The sequence below is a fragment of the Aulonocara sp. 'chitande type north' Nkhata Bay genome, linkage group LG10 (assembly GCF_057382095.1).
Source record: "Aulonocara sp. 'chitande type north' Nkhata Bay isolate Kocher_YH1m ecotype deep benthic linkage group LG10, A_spYH_male_GT1.1, whole genome shotgun sequence".
Lineage (NCBI taxonomy): Eukaryota > Metazoa > Chordata > Actinopteri > Cichliformes > Cichlidae > Aulonocara > Aulonocara sp. 'chitande type north' Nkhata Bay.
The window spans coordinates 16,157,993-16,175,250 of record NC_141353.1 but is presented as its reverse complement, the minus strand read 5'-3'; the positions used below and the strand labels follow the sequence as shown (position 1 = coordinate 16,175,250).

Sequence of the window (17,258 nt, the reverse complement as noted above, 5' to 3'; positions counted from 1 at the left end):
GAAACTTATGCAAACTAGGGGTGGGGCTATGTGTGATCCGTCAGTGCAGGTTAGAGGTGCAGGGAGCAGGTGTGCACAGGTCTCCAAACAGCAGGGAGCTGTCATTCAAGGCGGTTTGCCGACATTAATTTGTTGCATTTGGGGATTAGCCGCAGAGATTAAGGTATGTTGATTTTATCAAGCAGGTACTCAGTTGAAGATTTACCTCGGTACAGATGCTGATGTGCCACAGGCTAACTGGACTTTAGATAAACGCGTATTTATTGTGTCGAAACATTATTTGGACTTAGCTCTGAGACGGTGAAATCAGCTATCTGCCTCCATACACGTCGACAGTGTTGGACAATGTGTGAAAAGTGTTCAGTAACATCACGCCAGGCAGGGCTGATCAGGAAAAACTTGCCTGACTAACCGAACACGCGGATCTTAAACACACCCGTGTCTCCAATACTAACATTAAAAGCAGGGGGAAGAAGTTTTAAGGTCTGTTATAAACCACCGACTTCCTTTTGAGCAGTGGAAAAAAGCCCGTGTTACATGTTCACTGCGTCTGATTTTAGATTTCACTTTAATGAGTCAGCGGCAGAATTTAAGTTAAAACAATATAATTGCGCTTTCCCATTTTCTTAGTGACTTCAGTTAGTCGTTAAAGTATTACTTGTTAAACTTTTAATACTGTTTGTTTTTTCTGATTTGAAAGGCAGCACGTTTTCTGTCAAAAAACCCTCTTTCATTTGAATTTCAGTTTTGCAAAACAAATGTCATCCGGACCAAAGAACACGCTCAGCAGGCTCCGCCCTAATCAGACAGGATATGTTATAAATTAATCGCTGCTTTCCCCCTATTGACAGCAGTTTCCAGCACTGTATTTGTTTTTATGTAATGCCAGCTGCTTTGAAAAAGCCCTTTGTGAACGTTGCTATCTATTTGGATTTCGTTCCCTTAAATGCCAGGTTCTTATCATCTCAATAAAGCGGAACTAAGAGCCTGCACTTTAACCTCAAAGCTAATACCTTTGAACTTTCAACGCTGCATTTAGTATATACTATATTTGCATTCATCCTGGTGTATTAATATATTGGATATTTGTCACACTTATTTTTTTTAGATCATCAAACTAATTTTAATATTAGTCAAAGATAACTGGAGTGAATACAAAATGATGATTTCATTCATTGAAAGGGGGGAACTAAGCAGCCCAACCTGGCCCTGTGTGTGTGAGGAATTGCTCCCCTTGTGAAATCCTGAATTGTCTTAATTACAACATTTATTGACTTCAATTTCTTTAGCCACACCCAGGCCTGTGAGACATGTTAGATCAAGAAACCGCTCAAGTAGATCCTATCTGACAAAGTGAAGCAGGTTAAAAGATCTCAAAAAACAACAACGCAATCTAAAGAGACAGCTGAGTCATTGATATCCATCAGTCTGGAAAGTCATTTCTGAGGCTTTGGGATTCCAGTGAACCACAGTCAAAGCCATTATATACAAATAGAGTAAACTTGAAACAGTGGTTAACCTTCCCAGCAGTGTTACCAAAATTACTCCAAGAGTGCATTCATGAGTCATCCAGGAGGTCACAAAAAGAGCAAGAACAACATGGAAAGAACTGCAGGCCTCACCTGCCTCAGTTAAGGTCAGAGTTCATGATTCGGCAATAAGAAAGAGACATCCTTAGGAGGGGAAAAATCCACTGCTGAGCAAAACGAACACAAAGGCTTGTCTCAAATTTGCCAAGAAACATCTTTATGATCTCCAAGGCTTTTGGGAAATTACTGTGTGGACTGACTTTTTGGAACGTTTGAGTCCCTTCACATCTGGCGTAAAATCAACACAGCATTCCTAAAAAGAACAGAAAAAAAAACGTGGTGGTGGTATTGCGACGGTCTGGGGCTGATTTGCTGCTTCAAGACCTGGAAGACTTGATGTAACCATGAATTCGGTTCTCTACCAGAAGGTCAGGCCCTGAAGCTTAAGTGTACTTAAGCATGACAATGATCTGAAACACGAGTCCACCTGTCTATGGCTCCAAAGTAAAAAACAGAATGAAGGTTTTGCAGTGGCCTAGTCAAAATCTGGGCTTAAATCAGATTGAGATGCTTTGGGATGCACTGTTTGTGTTTGAAACCCACCCAAATGTGTCTGAAATAAAACAATTCTGCAAAGAAGAGTGGACCAAAATTCCTCACAGTGACGTGAAAGACTCAGTGACCGTGATCCAAAAACAAATTGCTCCTAACTTTGATCCAACCGGTTATCAAGTTTAAGGGGCATTTACTTTTTACACAGGTCCAGGTAAGTAAACTTATTTTTCCCCCTTAATAAATTAAATCATCATGTAAAACCTGAATTGTGTCTTTGTCTACTATTAGAATTAGTTTGATATGAAACATGTGTGATGAATATGCAAAAATAAATAAATGAATAAATCAAGAATGGTAAATGGCCTGTATTTGTATAGCGCTTTACTAGTCCCTAAGGACCCCAAAGCGCTTTACACGTTCAGTCATCCACCCATTCACACACTGGTGATGGCAAGCTACATTGTAGCCACAGCCACCCTGGGGCGCACTGACAGAGGCGAGGCGCCACCGGGCACTCTGACCACCACCAGTAGGCAACGAGTGAAGTGTCTTGCCCAAGGACACAACGACCGAGACTATCCGAGCCGGGGCTCGAACGGGCAACCTTCCGATTACAAGGCGAACTGCCAACTCTTGAGCCAAGAAGGGGGCAAATACACTTGTATAGCAATGTATGACATGACTAAGGCGCATTTCTTCTTTTTTCAGGCCTGATAATGGCCAACTTTGGAGGACACGCTATTCCTGGCTCTTTTTTCCTGCTCTATGGCTTCTGGCTAACAGTGAAATATGTTCTCCAACACTACTGGAGGACAAACCAGCCTAAAGGACGACAGACTTTGCCGCCAATCTTTAAAAGACTGGACTACATTGAAGGAGGGTTCCAGATATTTGCTGCTTTTATTGGTCAGTTTTCCTGTAAATATATATTCATCAGTTGTGTGCGTCCACCTGTTCTAATTTCGCTGATGCTGTCCTGTCACAGGTATTATGGTTGAGCAGTTTGTGGTGGACGGGCCACATGCTCATCTCTACAACGACGGCGGGTGGATTAAGTTGATGAACTGGCAGCACAGCACAATGTATCTGTTCTTTGGGATTTCTGGAATAGCTCTGATTTTAAGTACAAAATTCCAACTGGTGCCAAGAGGAGTGGGCCGCTTTGGTCTCTCGTTAGCTCTTTTTGTTGAAGGTAAGCTGTAAGAAAGCCAGGTTTTAGTTGCACAATATTTTTCACCATAATTCCTGGTGGCTAACGTGTATTTGAGCTACATTTTGTGTTTGACTCTATTTCACGCAGGGTTTCTGTTTTACTACCATGTGCACAGTCGACCTCTTCTGGACGCCCACATCCACACCCTGCTCCTGGTGGCGGTGTTTGGAGGCTCAGCCAGCATCATGCTGGAGATGTTCATAAGAGACAACATTATTTTAGAGCTGTTCGGGTCATGCATGTTCATCCTACAGGGTTCGTGGTTCTACCAGGTGATTAGCCAAATGAGATCCTGATGCAGAACACCTCGTTTATACACCCAGCAACATCTATCCACCCGTCCAGTTCAGCCATCTGACACAGGATGAGAGACAGGATACACCCTATACAGGCTGCCAGTCCATCACATAGAGACAGTCAACCACAAACACTGACAGGCAAATTACAATCACCAAATAACCTAACAAGCACGTCTTTGGACTGCAGGGAGACCAAGCAAACTATATATGGCCTGAATGGTAAATGGCCTGTATTTATATAGCGCTTTACCAGTCCCTAGGGACCCCAAAGCGCTTTACATATTCAGTCATCCACCCATTCACACACACATTCACACACTGGTGATGGCAAGCTACATTGTAGCCACAGCCACCCTGGGGCGCACTGACAGAGGCGAGGCTGCCGAACACTGGCGCCACCGGGCCCTCTGACCACCACCAGTAGGCAACGGGTAAAGTGTCTTGCCCAAGGACACAACGACCGAGACTGTCCAAGCCGGGGCTCGAACCAGCAACCTTCCGATTACAAGGCGAACTGCCAACTCTTGAGCCACGATCGCCTGCTATACACAGAAATGCCCCAGGAGGATTAAACCAGGAACCTTCTCGTTGTGCTAAACACTGCATCGCCGTGGCACTTGAATACTAAAACAAAGACCACTTAGAGGACCAACACCACTTTTTAAAATATTTACTTGTATAGTTTAATCACATTTTCTAGACAAGCAGTAGATTTCATTAATTTCTGCACACATCAGGGCCAGTTCGGTGCCATCTGTGTGGACTGTCCTTAGATCTTGCTCTTTGTGCAAACTTTTTGTCAACTTACATTTTTTTATTCATTTGCTTATAATGATAATAGGTAGTTGGCTTCTTCATCACACATTTGTCATTTCAGATTGGATTCGTACTTTACCCACCAAGTGGAGTGGAATGGATCTTGACCGAGCACGCCAACGTCATGTTCGTCACAATGTGCTTCTGCTGGCATTTAGCTGTGGCCCTGCTTTTAGTCACTTCCACTGCAGTTGTAGTTTGGTTGTAAGTATCTCATCCTTTACATGCACACATTTTACAACCAGATCAGTGTAATAACCGAGTTTGAACAGACTTGGTTAGAAAACAGAACAAGTGGGATTCAGCAAAACAGGTACAATTAAAATCTTGTCACAACATGGCAGAACAACATGTGCACCTGCATTTATGATACATGTACTCGGGTTATTATTCCCTGTAAAATGCAACTTGATCAGGGTTTAGCCTGCATATTTTGCTCTGAAATGGCTTTTCATTAGAGCATAATGTGCCTCAATGGGATATCACTATTCACTTGACATTTCAGAATAGCTGAAGCAAAGGTTTTCAGGGACGGTTTCAAGGACAAGTAAACTTCATGATAAATCACTTCCTGAACATTTTGTAAGCTTGGTGAAAGCCACCTTTTTTGAATTCTGACATCCAAACCTGCTTTTTGAGGTGATGTGTATATAGGCAACATGTTTTTGTTTACATTCAACATTTCTCATAAATACCCAACAGCTAGTGGCAGCTTATTTTAGTAGTTAACCCTTAAGGAGATGGATAAATACAAGTAACTTGTAACCTGTATTAATCTGCATTACTTGTCTTCTTTATCTGTTATTGGTGGGTAACATTTTACACTGACTGCTGTGATGTCTTGCATCTATGGACCCTCTTGCGATTGTTGGTAGAAAAAGGTTTAGGCTTAAGAGGCACTGATACCGTTTAAACCTCATCTCCATTTGGAACTTTTGATTAGATTTTAATGTCCTTCGGTAATAATTATCATTAACAATTCATTAGCTTTCAGGAGGCAACAATAACAGTGTTAGTTGTATAATCTTCATGTACACTTGTGTTTGTTCCAACAGGACTGTGGTGCAATTCTCGGCAAGGGGACGAGACATAGAGATCGGAATGCGTAACACATCCTCTGAATTGACCTCTCAAAAAGCTTTGCTTCAAGAGTCAGATGAAGAATGAAGGCATGTTTATGGCTCTTTGATTTCATTTTTCAAATCTTGATCTATTTTAAAAAAAGTCTAAAGAAAATAAGATTGAAATCCATGTGAATTAACTATTATCATGTTTGTAAATATTAAAAAGGACAATTCATATTGTGTATCGCCTGCTTTTACAAAAAATGCAACATATTGAAATATTTTATTAACAAATCACAACTTGCTTATATTAAACTGAATTAGTACTTTAATACAATCGGACAAGTTGTTGTTTGAGGTTATCAAGAGACCATGTAGACTTTTCAGTTTTCCCACAAACTTGCACCTGGAATTTCTACGGAAAGATTATAAACAGGCTGAATTTTCTTATGATATATTTTGTTTATAACAATGTGGAGAAACAAATTCAGGAGGTAACATTTTGTTAATAAATGACCAGAATTTTCATGTAATACTTGGAGAAAAAGAAAAGAAAGGCAGCAGGGTTTTCAGGGAAGAATTAGGTTTCTGGCTTTTATGTTTTTTAACTTGCAAACTGAACTAAAACTCTGATAAATATTGGACAAAAACAAACAATCCTGGTACATATATAGCATCCTTGATCTATGAGTCATTGTAGGCTGACAGGATGAGATCACTGTTGTGGAGCCGGTGGAGTATCAGGCGTACATTTTGGTGAAGGTGCTGTTGTGACTACGACTGTTGAAACAGATTTTGGGGAGCCTGCAGCCATGTGCTGAACCTGCTGCGCTGGAACTGTCTGGATCCGAACCTGAAGAGTATAAGATGGTAGATAATTCTCTGTATTTGTTTGATCTGAACAGAAACTATAAAATGAAATCACTATATGTGCTAAAAATGAAAAGCATCTACAAAAACCTGTGTGGCCTGTCCTTGCTGCTGAAGCTGTTGGAACTGTTGCGCTGTGACAAAACTGACAGGTTTGTTTCCTGCAATCAGCTTCGTGCCAGCAGGCATGGTGGTGAGAATGATGTTTCTGCCCAGGCTGCTAATACTGCTCACACAGGAGAGAGAAATGTATAAATATAGATCAACTGCAAAAATGTGCACTTCTACTGTTATAATGTCAAGAAAACACACAAATTGCTGAAATAAAATTATATCTTAGAGCATTAACCTTCACAATAAAATGAAAGCGAAAAGTCTAAATCTGTGCAGCCTTACTTTGTGTTCAGGCTTCCTTTCACAATGGGTGTCGTTACAACACTCTTGCTCTTCAGTGGCTGATTGAGGACAGACAGGGGGACTGTGATCCGTGCGGGTAACTTCCCCTACAGTGTTCAAAGAACAGAATGGTTTGGGCCTGTTATTGATGGTTTTACAGTACACTTAAAGCAATCATTTAAATAAGGTAAAATTCAAAATTCCCATTATTGAGAATATCCTATTATAGATCACTAAAGAAAAACAAAAGTCTGCAGTGAAATGACTTGCTGAATGCAAGCTGACTGTATGTTTGGAGAAAGCGAGGAACAGGTGGATGCATTCCTTGCTTATCAGTTCCTGGTTTTCATTTGAGGAAACCATGTAAATCAATAAATTACCAACCCGTTAAAACATTAACTATCTCTAGTTTTAACAGATAGTTACACATAGTTGGGATAATCTTTTCAGTAACTGTAAGCTGTTTGGTTAACTCTCACACTTAAACCCTTCTTAAGACATGCATTAGATAACATTGTTGGATTCAACAGTGTGTTATAGTGATGAATAACACTGAATATTTCTCTAACCGTTTGTGTGGTGACAACTGTAGTAGGGACCTGTCGCACAGTAGCTGTAGCTGTTCCTAGCGTCAGAGGTGACCCCGAAGCTCCAGAAGCCACTGTGATCCCTTTAGCACCGGCCACAACACTGGCAGGCATGGTCACTACGTTAGCACATGTACTTGCTGTGAGAGGTTTACTGCCAGTGGTGGTGGTCATTGTGATGGTCTGACCTGGTTTCTGTGGAATTACACCCAGGCCCGGCATTATCCGAATTGTGGCGCCGGTCTTGTCTGGGGAAGTCACAGTGGAGAAGGTCCTAGATTTTTGGTCGGCCACAGTGACGGCCAACGTGGGCATCAAACGAATGGTCGTGTCTCCTGCAGCCTTTAACAAGGTCGAGGCAACGTGTCCTGCTTTAGTGGTCTGTACTTCCCCAGTACAGGATGCAGCACTGGACACCGAAGAAGGTGAAGGATGGGGTGGTGTCACGTGAAGAGTGGCTGATATGCTCTTGCCGCCTGTGGAGGCAGAGCCCAGAAAGTCAGAAGTGAGCTTGACGGTCGTAACTGGGGATTTGGCAAGTGTTGCCATCATGTCTGGGGTGATCCGCAGCACTGTTTGGCCTTTAGCATCTGTGGTTATGGACGATGGTGGGAGGCGTAGGACATCTTTGCCTTGGATGCGAAGGTTTGTAGCTGTGATAGGAATTCCTGCTCCTGGAGACTTTACTCCCAGTTGTCCTGTGATAGACACCTGCAAATAATAATTATTATAATGATAATTATACAAATAATAAATCATGGGATCATTAAATGGTAAACGGCCTTCAAGGATTTTCTTCCTGTCACCATCCTCTTCCTGTATACTACTCAGTTAAACTACATTTCAACTATAGTTGTTGCGCTGAGATTGTAAGGAGTCAAATTTGTTTATTCATGTGTATATCTGTAAGCATCTGACATTTAAGGGAACATCTCTACTATATGGTTAATAACTATGCACCACTGTTGCACTGTAGTCGTCTTTATTAAAGGGCCCTTCAGATAGTAGATACCCAAATATATACAGTTAAAAGAAAATGCTCAACCTGTTTGATGTTTGGGCTGGTGACTCCTTGCAGCACAGCTGGAGAAGCAGGGTTGGTAGCTGGGCTACCAGGTGATCCAGATTGAGGTTTGGCCACAGTTACAGCTGACACAGACAATGTAGTTGGAACCTGGACTGGACTGCTAGCAGGTTGACTTCTTAAAGGCACAGACACCACAGCCTGTTGACATACACAACAAACACAGACAGAATTAATTGTACATTTCCAACAACCATCCATCCATCTTTTAAAAATTACTAGTTGTTTTTGGTACCTGTGAAATTCCTTTAGCAGACACTGACACTGGCATCCGGATCTGGTGAGGGGTCTGATGTACCAGTGTGGCTTGCTGACTTCCTGCCGATGACCCCAGGCCAGGCTGAGCAGGAACGACTCGTACTTGTGGAAGAGAACCTGCCGTCAGGTGACTCACTATACGAGCTGCGTGGGATGTAACTGGCTGTGAAGCTGGTGGACAAGCCTGACTTGTGGGCAAAATAGTTCCCAGCTGGGGCAACGATGGAGGGGACACAAGAAGAACACTAGGCGTACAAGAGGGAGCAGAAGCAACAGACAAGAGTTGATTTGAAATTGCACAAATGAATCAAAACGTATGTTCTAGACAATATAAATAAGAAAAAAAAATAAAAATATGGCACACTGACCCTGGGCTGGTTTTGATTGTATCTGGGACTCTGGTTTTTGTTGGTGTGGTGACTGTGGAGGGTAAGGGTGATTTGGGGGTTCCAGGTGTGTTCGGAGTGGGTGTCGTCGGGATTGGTGACATGGGATTAGAACCTATATCCTGTCCTGCTTCCAAAAATCCAGTTTTGTTGCCTCCATCTTTGCTTCCAGACTTCTAAACCATAAAAACAAAGATTAATCAAAACAATAATTGGTAAATGGTTATTTCCCCCAGTAAATGCTGTTGGGTGTTTGTTTTTTTTCCTGTGGACTTACAGGTTTAGCTGCTGGTTTCGGTTTTTGCTGTAGAGCTTTTCTTGCTTTTGCAGCTGCAGCTTGAGCCTGGTGGATCCTCTCTGGATAGGACAAATAAACCAAAGAATAAGTTTTTTTCCCTCCACTGCTCAGTGATTAAGTCATTTTCTGTATCTAACAGAGCTAAAGAGGCTTTTACAAATGAAATGTCTTTTCTTCACATGGAAAGAGATGATAAAGGTAGTTCATTTTGCTTGATGCTAATGTTAAATGTGCCATGACTCACGCACACAACAGGAGCAGAATCAAGCAGGAAATAAACCAGTTAATGTTAGTTGAGTTGAGGACAACAAGTGCAATAAAAGCGATAATTAGAGTTAATCTGTAACACCTCATGGAGACGTGGACAGGGCCAAGAGCCAGCAAACCAAACAAGTAAGATATTGTGCAAGAAAGGGTCAGATTTTAGTAGGCTCCTAATGTCTTCTGATAATGTCCTTCATACAGAGCAGAGTACTGTATCCTGATGTTGAGTAAAAACAAGACACTGTTCTTTAAGGCAGCTCCATAAACCAGAAATATTTTGAAATAAGCTTTGTGGCTTACCAAACTCTTCCTGGCTGCGATTGCGGTGCAGGTAAATCCACAGTTTGCGGCCGATGTCATACTTGACACAGGGGTCTTTCTCATAGTGAAGTCTATCCAGAGCCCCGCTGACAACTGTATTCACCTAAATGGAAAGCAAAGCTCCTTACTCACGCAAAATGTCACTAAAAGGCTAAAGCTTAAAGCCAGTGTCTGTCTCTGAAAAGTGGTCAATTCATAATCAAACACAACAAAGAAGTCATCTGTAATTATGAAAAACGATAAGGGACACAGAGAAAAAACTTAATGAAGAGGAAAAAAAGAAGGGAAAACTCTTTCATGCCTGTGCACTTGTGACATCTGGAGCAAGAAACTGTGAGTCTTTCAGCAGTTCACAGATCTCTGCTCTCGTTCCCTCCCCATTGGGTAATCTGGCTGCTGCATCCCGTACTAGAAAAAAAGAAAAGAGGCAAAAGTCATACGAATGGCTTTGCTGCTAAAGCAGTGAGTCCCCACATCAATGGAATCCACGTAAAACAGAAGCTCTAACCCAGAGAAAGAATGGTGACGTATGGTGGTCGGTCTGAGCGCAGCAGCGTGTGCTCCCTGGCTTTGTTTAGTGACATCTCCTTATCGAACACTCCTTTAACTGGACCCACCACAGATTCAAAGCCATGCATCCTAAACGTGAAAGCCTTATGTGGCTGGTTGTACCGTTGCTGCTCCTAATAATTAAAAAGAAAAAAAAGTATGTGGACTTCAGAGAGGGTATGTCAGGCCAGATGTGCAGATCACTTTAAACGTTGCAGCACAAAAGCAAACCTGGACTTGAAACACTTGTCTCTCATCTCCAGTGCTGGGACGCACGACATAATCAGTTGAACTGTGTGAAGAGGGGGAAAAAAAAAATAAATTAGGAGCTTACATATACGTGTATTACACTTCTTAAGAATAACTTTAATGTCACAATAATTCAAGAAACAAGCAGAAAACATGAAATTAGCAATAAAAATCATAAATTGCTGAAGCTTACAGTCTCGGTGTGGGAGAGGTCATGTCTAATGTTTCTTCATTTTCTGTCTGTTGAAGATAAAAAGCCTTTTTAAATATTGTCAGAGATAAAACTGATAAAACACAACTAACGTACAGCATTGTACAAGCTGTACAATGTCACAAGTGTACAAGTCACACGGCATTTTTTGTAGTAATATATTTTTTTTTTACCTTGACAATGAAATCTTTGGAGTCTAACCACAACTGACACAGTGCACTCAAATCCTTCTCTGTATCCTGAGTGGGACCTAAAAGAAATTGTGAATGTTAATCTCCTTTGACGACCACCAACAACAAGCACTACTTCAGGCCAGGTATTGCTGCGTTTGAATGTGCTTACCGATCCACCTCCACTGTTGACATTCATCAGAAAATTCCACAAATGGAGAAAAGCCACTGGGAAGTGCCATCATGCCATCTGATTTACAAACAGAAGAGTGCAGAGGTAAATACTTGGATATTTCTTCCCACTCCAACACGGGGTAAAAAAAAATACTGTTTTAGTGTGAGTGACCATTGCTACTCACCTTTAGTCTCTCCTGCAAGAAACTGCAGGGCTTGAACAACCAAGTCAGACCAGCACGAGGCTGAAGAAAACCATGCATTAATGGAACTTGCTGGAGATGACTGCCATATTTGAACTTTCTCCTCCAACTGAGGGATTAAATTAATGGTGTTAAATTCTCTACAGGGATGTTACAAAATTTAAAACATGTATGCAGGCCGAAATTAGCGCTTACCACTGAAGTACTGGCAGGACCTTCTGTCCTCAAGATGTTTTCCAGCAAACTGAAAAAACTGGCGACTATTTCCTCAACTGGAACGGGACTGCTTAGATACTCCTCCACAACTCTGCAATAATAATAATAATAATAATAATAATACTGATAAGTAGAAGAAGAGGATCCATCATCTAGCCAGACTATACAGTTACATTTTGACACCAGCAATTTGCTAGACTCACTCCTCCTTAATGTTGGTTAGCGGGGTAGACGGTGCATCTGGCAGGGAGTTGATTATGTTTGCTGGTGGAGCTGATGGGGTGTCTGGAGGTGCAAGAGTGTCACAGGTGTCCTCAGATTCAACTTTTATCGTCCTCATTTTCTTCTTCCTTCTCTCATCTCTGATCTTCTTCTTAGGCAAAGACAGATCGAAGAGTGCTGTGACAATTGAAATAAACAAAGACAAACAATATTATCAGTGTCACAGTGTAATCTGAAAGTACTGACATTCTGTATCAAAGTTTCCACATACCAATGCGCTCCCTTTTAAGAAAGATGGATGACATAAAGGTTTTCATTACTTTTTTTGTATACCTCCCCAGACGTTCACTATTACATAAGTCTTTCTTGAAGCTCGAGGTACAACTCATGTGTTTCATTGTGACATAAGCTGTGAAAGCTGAGGTGGACTGTATATGAGTATTTAAGGCCTTCTATTCCGATATAATTTTAACCCCCTATTTGTTGCTTTTTTTAAATTCTGGAGTTCTCTTTGTAGATTTCTAACAAAAACGGTCATCAATTTTTTAATGTTTCATTAAAACATTTAAAAAGTGGATATTTTAAACACATTTACTCACGCATAGTCCCTTTACGACCCATGTTTGCTCTTGAAAGTATGTCTCCAAGGTGGATATCAGAGGTTATCAAGTCTGGATGGTCCTAGGAATAAAAATAAATAAATAAATAAAATTTAAAAAAAGTCATTAAAGATATAGTGAACAAACCTTATGAGAATCATGCGTTTTGTCTCCGTCTCTTGCAACTTACCGGTTGTCGCTTCCTCTTCTCACGATGATTCTGCAGCATGACTTTCAAATCCTGCTCACCAAGTTCTATTTTTTCTGTTATGATAATCATAATAATAACAATGATAACAAATTATGTATAAAAAAACAAAAAAACAAACAAACAAACAAAAAAAAAAAAAACACACTTCCTGTGCTTAAACAACACAGTAACATTATTCAGGGTACACGACAAATCACGTACCAGTACTCTTCATGTCTTGAGTGGAGAGGCTTGGTAGTACTCTGACTGAGACCGTGGGTGTTGGAGAAGAGGGTGACTGAGGTGCCGGAGTCCATGGTGATATATCTGGAAGGCATCCAAAGGAACTGGTATGGTCAGTCTTGTGATGATTCAAATTGATGTATCAATCAATCTGTATGTTTAAGTTTCCTCTCAATTTTTCATATTCATGTTAGCTGTCAATGAAGTGCTTCATAGATTACAAAAGAATGTAATTAGCATTAGAAACACTCATCCAAGACCAGACAAACCATCATCATCAGATGAAGCATTGCTGTCCCCACACTCAGCTTTGACCTCCTTCATTATGCGACTCAATCTTCTTGTCACCCTTGCCTCCCGCATTTCTGCATGGGTTTTGGTTGGTAACCTTCTTTTATGTGGAAAGTCCAGACCATTTTGTACTGCAAAGTCCAGCAGCTCCTGCAACAAGAAATACATCAAAACTCACAGACACAGACAGAAGCTAAGAGGCTGTGCGCAATCTTCCACAAACTTAAAAAACACAAATACCTTTCTGGAGACGAGGATCTGCTTCAGCAGCCTGTGGTAATACTGCTGAAGGCAGTGCACCTGTCGTTTCCTCTGGGACTTGGCACACAGTTGTCTGTACTTGACCACCTCAGGATTGAAGTAACCATCTGGGTTGGGATAACAAGAGATGTGATGAGTAACTGCTTCAAAAATCAATTCAGCATCATTCACTCTTCTCAGCAGTAAAGTAAAGTGGTAAGCACCTCTGAATAGTTTTTGTGCAAGATGAAGGGGGTTCCCAAAGTTAAAATTTTTATTATTGAATAGGTCACTGATGGTACTGTCCTGCTCCACACTATTGTTCTCAGGAAACTGCGGCAGAAACTGACGAAGGTGCTGCCGCTGGGAATCTGTCAGTACTTCACGCCAAGTGCTTTCACTCAGCACAGAGAAGAAAATTTCAGGCTGTCGTAAAAAGAAGTGAACAGCAACATATGAAGATATGTGAAGCAAAATATGAACCGTGAAACAGCAGAAAAGAGGATAATTTCGCAACTAAATGCCAAACAACTCACGTCCTCCAGGAGGTCCTCTGGAAGGCTCACTCTGCAGTTCCCCAGCATGCACTCCTCGGTGATTTGCTCATCGTTCTCTTCTTTTGGATCAAGAGGGTCCGAAAGCATGTGTGCAAGGGCGTCCATTCTCCTCTGTTCCCACCTTCAAGTATTTCACATGATCACAAACCCTCGGAATACGTCTTTTCACTTATTCACGTTGTTCATTAAATAGTTTTGGGGTAGTGTTGTAGCGCAAGCAAACAAAACCATCCACAGCAACGAAACACCTCATAACAAACTACGCTAAGGTGCTAAGCTAAGCTAGCAGGAAGCTCAATATGACGCGTCTATATACGGTCTCTACTCACTAAGCTGGGATTTAGGTTAGCCACCAATGATAGTACTCTGTGCAGTATGCTGGCTAATAGAATAAAATGGAAAAATACTGTGCTCATATAGATGCAAGTGATTAAAAACTGTTGGTAGCTCTTACCTGACTTTGCTCTATGTTTTGAAATGAAGAGGGAACTATTTTACCGACGCACGGTTTTCTTCTTCTATCCGATTGTTAAGTGCTGTCGTGACGAATCCTACTTCCGGGCCTAAAGTAGTCTGCGTTTAATATGGCTTTTGTGTTGTTAACATGTTTAATGTTATGTATTTTCTTCTATTTAATCTCAAAAAGCTCCTAAAACAGTCAGTACTGTTGACCTCCCTCGGCTTTTATTACCGCTAATCATTTATTTAAGCTCAGTTTTTAAAACCTTAGGATGTAACAGCCCAGCCCATGCAGCAGTACATGAATGACTAACCTCGTATTGTGGATGGATTATCTCAGTTGTTCTCCTGGCTGAAGTTTGATTCTTTTACAGCATCCTGCCATGCGATTACATTTGTTCCTGACCACCGAGAATCCTCACGTTAACTTTTATAGAGTGGAAAAAAGTTAGCTTGTTTATGTCTGTGAAGATTCTCAGTCATCCAGGTCATCGTAGTCAAAGGAGCTTGCAAAGAAAAGCGTCTGGACTTCTTTAAGTTACTTGAAGACGTTTCGCCTCTCATCCGAGAAGCTTCTTCAGTTCTAAGGTCAAATGGTGGAGAGTCCCAGATATAAACCTAGTGGGAGTGTCCCCCCACAGAGGGACAAAAGGACCCCCTGATGATCCTCTAATCGCCTGAGCCAAGGTGTGAAACTGGGTGTGGGTCCCAATCAGCCAGAGTTTCGGGTGAGTTCATTGTGAAACCTGGCCCCACCCTATCATGCGAATTCCTGAGATCAGATGGCCCAGGATGTGAGTGGGCGTTAAGGCGTCTGGGAAGGGATCTCAAAACTGGATTATAGATGGCAGACAGTTGGTGTCGTAAACCACCGCCTCTGTTCAAAGATGGTCGCTCACAGTGGACATAGATGGCTTCTTTCACTCCTCTTTCAAACCATCTGTCCTCTCTGTCCAAAATGTGAACATTGGCACAAAGGACACTCTTTCGAGGATGCCAATGTTCACATTTTGGACAGAGAGGACAGATGGTTTGAAAGAGGAGTGAAAGAAGCCATCTATAATCCAGTTTTGAGATCCCTTCCCAGACGCCTTAACGCCCACTCACATCCTGGGCCATCTGATCTCAGGAATTCGCATGATAGGGTGGGGCCAGGTTTCACAATGAACTCACCCGAAACTCTGGCTGATTGGGACCCACACCCAGTTTCACACCTTGGCTCAGGCGATTAGAGGATCATCAGGGGGTCCTTTTGTCCCTCTGTGGGGGGATACTCCCACTAGGTTTATATCTGGGACTCTCCACCATTTGACCTTAGAACTGAAGAAGCTTCTCGGATGAGAGGCGAAACGTCTTCAAGTAACTTAAAGAAGTCCAGACGCTTTTCTTTGCAAGCTCCTTTGATTAGCTTGTTTATATTATACTAACATAGCTGTGTCGCTAGCGGTCACGTAGCACATCATTATATACCAGCTAGCCCAACTTCAGTAACCCTACAAACGTCACTGCTGTTTAGTTTCCTGTCTTCATTTATGCTGGAAGTGATAACATAGCTGTACGCTTTAATTTGTTTCCAAAACCCCGCAGTCAGGACATGCTATATTGTATTTAGATAGAAGCTAGCGAGCTAACTCCCTGCTAACTTCTAACGCCGTTAAATGTCATAAATTCCATTTTTATGGATGCCTGGATGTTAAACTCAATTGTTACACCTGGTAGAGCAGAACGCTGATCATTTTATTAAAGATGAAAGACTTTAGACAGTTTTTCAACTCTCAGTAATGCCATAGTGATGTTTGATATATGGACCTGCAGCGGAGTTTAGGCCCAGACACGGCTAGTGACGTCACACTGAACAACCGGATTGATATTTAATGACATACTCGCCCCCGAGGTTTTGCCGCCCTCTAAAGGAAATTAGTAAGTATGTGCTTGGTATGTAGCTGTACCAAACATAAAACTTAATAACTTTGCCGAATTGTAATTTCAATAACATATTTACTGTTATTCATTATTTGTGCAGAATTAGCTGTCTAATTTTATGGAAATGTTCGAATTAATAGTACGGCTTATAAAATCGTCTGGGTCTAATTTTATTGCATGCAGGTAAGGAGTTTTCTGTTCCACCCAAAAATTTAAAAATGACTCTAACACAATAGTTGTGTAAATTACACCTGTCCTGAGGCAAAATGTAAACCTATTTGTTGAAAAAGTAGATCCAAAATATTCTTTAAAATACAAATTAGCTCTTGAGAACTCCCGCAAAATGGCGTTTTTCTCTTGCTAGTCAAATTGCATGGTAAATATGACAATTATAATAAGTTATAAATGAACTATTATGGTTTCAATACATAACTCTTATAATTGTTTCAGTCTAATTTGTGACTCACATCTGTGCAATCCTTTCACTGAAACCTGTTTAGTCTGGAAAAAGAAGTGACAAAACACATGGTCACGTGATGTGCTAACAAAGTTTAGTCCTGTTTGACATATTTTGTATTTTTCCAATCTTTTATGACCAGTTTGAATGTGCTACTGTAACCAATGTAACGCTCATTTTCCACAAGGCTAATTCATTTCAATTTTTATTTATCTATATAACTGCATTCTTTTCACAGTCCCTAACATTCCATGGTTAACATCTTTTTCTTTGAGATTTTTTATGGTTTATTTATCATTTTCTTTAAATACATAACAGCTAATTATAAAATAAAGGGTATGGGGTTTATTTGTAAAGTTTATGAA

The 17,258-nt window shown here is 41.2% G+C and overlaps 2 protein-coding genes across 3 annotated transcripts; one reads left to right on the top strand and one right to left on the bottom strand.

Moving 5' to 3' along the window:
* Positions 1 to 12: 12 nt before the first annotated feature.
* Positions 13 to 6,721, top strand: tmem45b (transmembrane protein 45B). Its single transcript, XM_086308631.1, has 6 exons — positions 13 to 163; positions 2,793 to 2,990; positions 3,070 to 3,276; positions 3,385 to 3,569; positions 4,474 to 4,616; positions 5,468 to 6,721. The coding sequence occupies exons 2-6, from the start codon at positions 2,801 to 2,803 to the stop codon at positions 5,577 to 5,579; spliced, it is 837 nt and encodes a 278-aa protein (XP_086164757.1). The 5' UTR covers positions 13 to 163; positions 2,793 to 2,800; the 3' UTR covers positions 5,580 to 6,721.
* On the bottom strand, positions 5,782 to 14,610 carry nfrkb (nuclear factor related to kappaB binding protein). Of its 2 annotated transcripts, none has more exons than XM_086308629.1 (26): positions 14,509 to 14,610; positions 14,034 to 14,175; positions 13,722 to 13,923; positions 13,498 to 13,625; positions 13,236 to 13,407; positions 12,946 to 13,050; positions 12,724 to 12,797; positions 12,534 to 12,615; positions 11,916 to 12,111; positions 11,692 to 11,803; positions 11,479 to 11,605; positions 11,292 to 11,369; positions 11,123 to 11,199; positions 10,932 to 10,978; positions 10,721 to 10,781; positions 10,449 to 10,623; positions 10,242 to 10,348; positions 9,920 to 10,043; positions 9,335 to 9,414; positions 9,040 to 9,233; positions 8,649 to 8,916; positions 8,375 to 8,554; positions 7,312 to 8,040; positions 6,743 to 6,849; positions 6,437 to 6,572; positions 5,782 to 6,329 (listed from the first exon to the last, which is right to left on the bottom strand). In XM_086308629.1, exons 2-26 carry the CDS (start codon positions 14,157 to 14,159, stop codon positions 6,192 to 6,194), a joined length of 3,825 nt encoding a protein of 1,274 aa, XP_086164755.1. In that variant the 5' UTR covers positions 14,160 to 14,175; positions 14,509 to 14,610; the 3' UTR covers positions 5,782 to 6,191. The 2 variants fall into 2 exon arrangements, with proteins under 2 accessions (XP_086164755.1, XP_086164756.1); XM_086308630.1 differs by having other exon boundaries at positions 9,040 to 9,230.
* Between the last annotated feature and the right edge of the window lie 2,648 nt (positions 14,611 to 17,258).